At 34.2% G+C, this 5,276-nt stretch overlaps 1 protein-coding gene across 1 annotated transcript in view; it reads left to right on the top strand.

Moving 5' to 3' along the window:
* HEATR5B (HEAT repeat containing 5B) overlaps nucleotides 1–5,276 on the top strand; it is a 137,421-nt gene that overhangs the window by 43,761 nt on the left and 88,384 nt on the right. The window contains exon 18 of the mRNA XM_004711165.2: nucleotides 1,726–1,885. Coding sequence (XP_004711222.2) covers nucleotides 1,726–1,885 — 160 coding nt within the window. The remainder of the gene's footprint in view (nucleotides 1–1,725; nucleotides 1,886–5,276) is intronic.

Raw genomic sequence — 5,276 nt, 5'->3', positions numbered from 1 at the left:
TCTTAAGATAGAAAACATTTGGATAGACATTTTACCAGCTTAAAATAAACAGAAACAATTGCCACCCAGTCCATTTTAACTCCTCATTAGTCATCAGTGAAATGCAAATTAAAATGCAGTAATAAATCACTACATGCTCGCTTTAATAGCTATTTAGAAAAATGAAAACACTAAGTGGCGGCACAGACATGGAATAACTTAACACTTTCATATATTTCTACAAAATATGCAAAATGGCATAGCTCCTCTAGAAAGTAGGTTTGGTAGTTTCTTATGTTTAAATAAATGTATATGTTTAAATAAATTTAAACATATATTTACAATATCACCCAGCAATTCAATATAGATACTTTACCCAAGAGAAATGTAAACATCTATGCATACAGACACTTGTATGTGTATGTCATTGCAAATTTACATATGATAGCCAAAAACTGGAAAGAATTTCTTTGCATCCAAGCATCATCTAGTGAATGGATAAAATAATTTTTGCAAGGATAAATGGAGTACCATCCAACTATTTAAAAGAAACAGCAAACTACTGATGCAATAAAATGCGTCAATCTCAGAAGTAACATACTAAATGAAAAGACTTAGCACACAAAAGACTTTGATTCCATTTATATGATATAAAAGGTAAAATTGTAGTACAAAAAGACAGATCTTTTTCAGGGAGTTGGGGGGAGATGGGGAGACATATGGCTGCAAGGGAAACTCTTGTGGATGATGGAAATATATCTGTGCTGCCAGTATGGTCACCACTAGCAATTTGGGCAGATTCAATATGCTTTATTCAAATTGAGATAGGCTATAGATACATAATATGTATTCGATTTTGAAGATTTAGCATGGAAAAATAGACTTATGAGAATGTCTTGCTCATAATTTTTCATACTGATGAAATCTTAAAATTTTAATATTTTGAATTACTAGGTCACATAAAATTTATTAAGATAAATTTTACTGGTCCCCTTCCCTTGTTTCCCAATTTGACTAGAAATTTTCAAATCACAGATAAGGCGTACATTAATATTACTGTTGTTCAATCCTGTTCTACATTGTGATGATGTCATGGTTGCATATTGTGTATATTAATTAAAATATGCATTTGAAGTTGAAGATTTTGTGCATAAGGATAACTCCTTAAACTTATTTTAAAATCTGTTTTCGCTCTCATATTTTTTAATTTCTTACAACATATTTCACAGACCAAAAGGGCTGGCCCACTTTAATGAGATTCAGATAATAACTTTAGGTAATTTCTTAAGTAAAAGTCTTTTTTAAGGATTATGTAATAAAAATCTCCATTGTAACTGTTGATATAAATATTTTTATTTTTATATTTTCAAAACCTGTCATGAAAGATGTTGTTTTTTATTTTTAAATTGTAACATTGACTTTTAGTTCGCTCTCAAATTCTCAAGAAATAATTAAATAAAATTAAATAATATTAAAAATTGGAAGTTATGGTTGCATCATTAAATTTTCTCTGAAATTGAAGATGGATTTATTCAGTAAAATGTATGGCTTCAACCATTTATTTTAAATTGAGCATCTTTTCTTGTTAGGATATAAAGAATGGGTAGAAAGAAATAATTGTGATTATGATTTTTGCTGATTTCTAGAATAAATTCCTTTAATTGTATAACTCATAAAATTGCTGTTGCGTTGAGTTGCCACAGAGAAACAGAAACATCCGTCCCTGAAGCATAAACTTTTTTTCAGGTTGAAATCAGCTCGAGACGTTGTCTCTAGAACTGGTCATTCCTTGGCTCTTGGTTGTCTGCATCGATACGTTGGGGGTATCGGCTCAGGACAACACCTGAAGACAAGTGTCAGCATTTTGTTGGCTCTAGCACAAGATGGGACATCCCCTGAAGTCCAGGTATAGTGTTGCTAAATTTGTAAATTGTGAAATTTTAAAAGAACTTTTCTGGAAAGTTATTTGATATATAGAATAGTAATGATTCTGATAAGCTGTTAGAAAAAAATTCCTTAAAATCTCTATCATTCTTTTGTCTTATTCTTAAATCATATAACTGGATTTTTTTTATCCTAAGCTTTATTATTTTAAGAATTTAACCTATTCATGTTCTTTTAATTGTAATTAAAATTTTTTATTATAATTTGTGCTTGTTTCCTCATTTTATTTTTGTTCTCTCTGGTCTTTTGTAGATTGTTCATCTTTCTTTTGCTTTATTTATTTATTTATTTTTACCCAATGCAATGTGTCCTTTAATTTCTTTTTTTTTTTTATATTGTTTTATTAGGGCTCATACAACTCTTACCACAATCCATACATACATCGATTGTATAAAGCACATTTGTACATTCATTGCCCTCATTCTCAAAATCATCTTTCTTTTAATAACTGCCCTTTTCCTTACTGATAACTTAGCTCAGATTTTAAGTTATTTTTAAGTCTTCAGATGCATATTTCAAGTTTTGTTTTGTTCTTTCTTAAACATTTTTTATGCAGAATGAGGGTATGCATCTTTATATGTTGAAAATGTTTTGTTTTTTTTAATCATTTTATTAGGGGCTCATACAACTCATCACAATCCATACATACAGCAATTGTATAAAGCACATTTGTACATTCATTGCCCTCATTCTCAAAACATTTCCTCTCCACTTAAGCCCCTGGCATTAGGTCCTCATTTTTCCCCTCCCTCCCCGTTACCCCCTCCCTCATGAGCCCTTGATAAGTTATAAATTATTATTTTGTCATATCTTGCCCTGTCCGACATCTCCACTCTTGATTTGCTACTTCACGTAGATTAGCAGTTCTCAACCTGTGGGTCGCGATCCTTTTGGGGGTCGAACAACCCTTCCACAGTAATTGCCTAAGACCATCAGAAAACACATTAATAATCTACAACATATAATTACATATTGTTTTGTTATTAATCACTATGCTTTAATTATATTTAATTATGTTCAATTTGTAACAATGAAAATACATCCTGCATATAACATATTTACATTATGATTCATACAAGTAGCAAAATTACAGTAATGAAGTAGCAACAAAAATAATTTTATGGTTGGGGGGTCACCACAACATGAGGAACATTAGGAAGGTTGAGAACCACTGACCTAGACAAACCTAAGAAGTCTGAAGAATGCAGGTCATAGCATCCAAGTTGCCAGGGTCCTGCTGGGACTCACAGCTGGGAGAAGAGACTAGTGTGATTGACGTTACTGTGAGTCCCATTGACTAGTGTAAAAACTCCATTGAAACTTGTCCTCCGTGAGTAACTGCTGGTGTTTGAAGTGCACATGGCAGAGTTTCCAGCATATTAAAAATGTATACGCCACCACTCTGGTGCACACTGACAGACAAGTGGTAATCACAGTTATTACATGCTATTAGCTTATTAATAACTGAGTCCTTTGTGATTAGATAAAGACACTAAATCTACCCGAAGTTTCTAATGCATCAGCTTAGTTTGCCTTTGACTTTTTGGTTAAGTTCTTCAACACTGCAAAGCATAAAATGTTCAAAAGGCTTAATTAAAAACAAAAAGCAAATAATTCCTTCCCCAAAGAGGAACTGTGCTCTCTCTACTAAAATCCAAACCAACCTACTGTTTTCAAGTCAACGCTGACTCACAGCGACCTTGTAGGAGAGAGTAGCACTGTATATACTACAGAGTTTCCTGGCCTATGACCTTTTTTTTTTTTAACTAAACATCTTTAATAGTAGTGATAATAATAATAATGTTTTCCCCCTCAAAACAATTTTATTGAGAGCTAATGGAGATATTATATCACTTCAGAGTTCTTTTGCAGCAAGCAGTATTGTACACTTGCTACCACAGTTTCCAAACATTCTCTTCCTTTTTGAACTCCTCGCTATCAGCTCTCCTTTAGCACCCTGCTCCTCCACTGTCCCTGCCAGGATCCCTGTCCTACTTGCTGTCTCTCTGTGTTCATCAGTCCTGCATTTCATATTCTGAAAAATAGAAGAAAAGAAATTCAAGAGGGCTATTCCTAGTGTCAAAATACATAAGAGATAACCCCTTAAAGGAAAAATAATAGCAAGAACAAAAACCCCACAGAAAATATTGAAAACTAGATCAGATCTAGCCCAACATGTATCAGAGGTGGGAAGGGGAAGAGCAAGTGACAAGGTTTTAACCGTCCAAGTCAGGTTTCTCATTGGATCTCCTGTAGTCCTCTCTCCAGTGCACTCTGTTTGGTAACCAGGGTATCCCCATCCCTCTATGATGGTTAGAGGGAAACCACCGGGGACTTTATTTCCTGTCTAGATGGCACATTGATCTTGGATTTTCACTGTCATCCACAGCCGTCTGCAAATCAGAATCTCACCGTTTAGGCTCTGATACTATTCCCTCCTTTGGCTTCGGATTATAGCCTATAATCTTTATGGAAGCAGATCTCGGTGGCTTTCTTTTGAGGAGTGGCTGGTTGGTTTGAACTGTTAACATCTGTAACCACTGTACCCCCATGTCTCTTTCAGAGTAGTCTGAAGGGAAAAAACCTCGCAACGTAAAATGATTCATCCTAAGAACCTGTGCTTTCTTCCCTTATGTCAGAGTAGGCACTAAGCTTTTTTCCCCTATAATTCATCTTTTCCTCATACCTTTTGCTTTGATTATTTAAACCTGTATTTCCATAAGTAACTGTGCCACATAGTTCTTTTTACATGAGAAGACATTTTACTATAATTTAGATCAATTGCATTGCCTCAAAGCGATTATTTCATTTTATATTTGTACAAGAATAGCACAAGTGTGATTAAGTTTCTCTTTAATATCTCTTCCCACCACTCATCAGTCAGTTTGTCGTACTGTGATGGTTTGCATAATGCTGTAATGTTGGAAGCTATGCTCCTGTTATTTCAAACACCAGCGTGATCAGCCATGGTAGGTAGGTTTCAGTGGCACTTCCAGACTGCAATCGACTAGGAAGGAGAACCTGGCAAACCACTTTGTAAAAAATTGGACAGTGAAATACTGGTCAGGATATGACCAAGAATGAATGGTATTGAAAAGAGAAGTTTTTGTTGTACTGGAAAAAATCAAGGCTGCAGGGAATGATGGAATGCCAATTGAAATGTTTCAACAAGTGGATGCAACACTGTGAGCTCTCATTTATCTATGCCAAGACATTTGGGGAGATAGCTACCTGGCCAATTCTTTTTTTTTTTTTAGAGCATTCTGTTTGGCTTTATTTCTTTTTTTTTTAACATTTTATTAGGGGCTCATACAACTGTTATCCCAATTCATACACACATCAATTGTGTAAAG

Source organism: Echinops telfairi, unplaced genomic scaffold (assembly GCF_000313985.2).
Source record: "Echinops telfairi isolate 266 unplaced genomic scaffold, ASM31398v2 ScPeMD7_10;HRSCAF=50, whole genome shotgun sequence".
NCBI lineage: Eukaryota > Metazoa > Chordata > Mammalia > Afrosoricida > Tenrecidae > Echinops > Echinops telfairi.
Note: the sequence above shows the minus strand (reverse complement) of the source record. Positions and strands in the feature narration are given on the sequence as shown.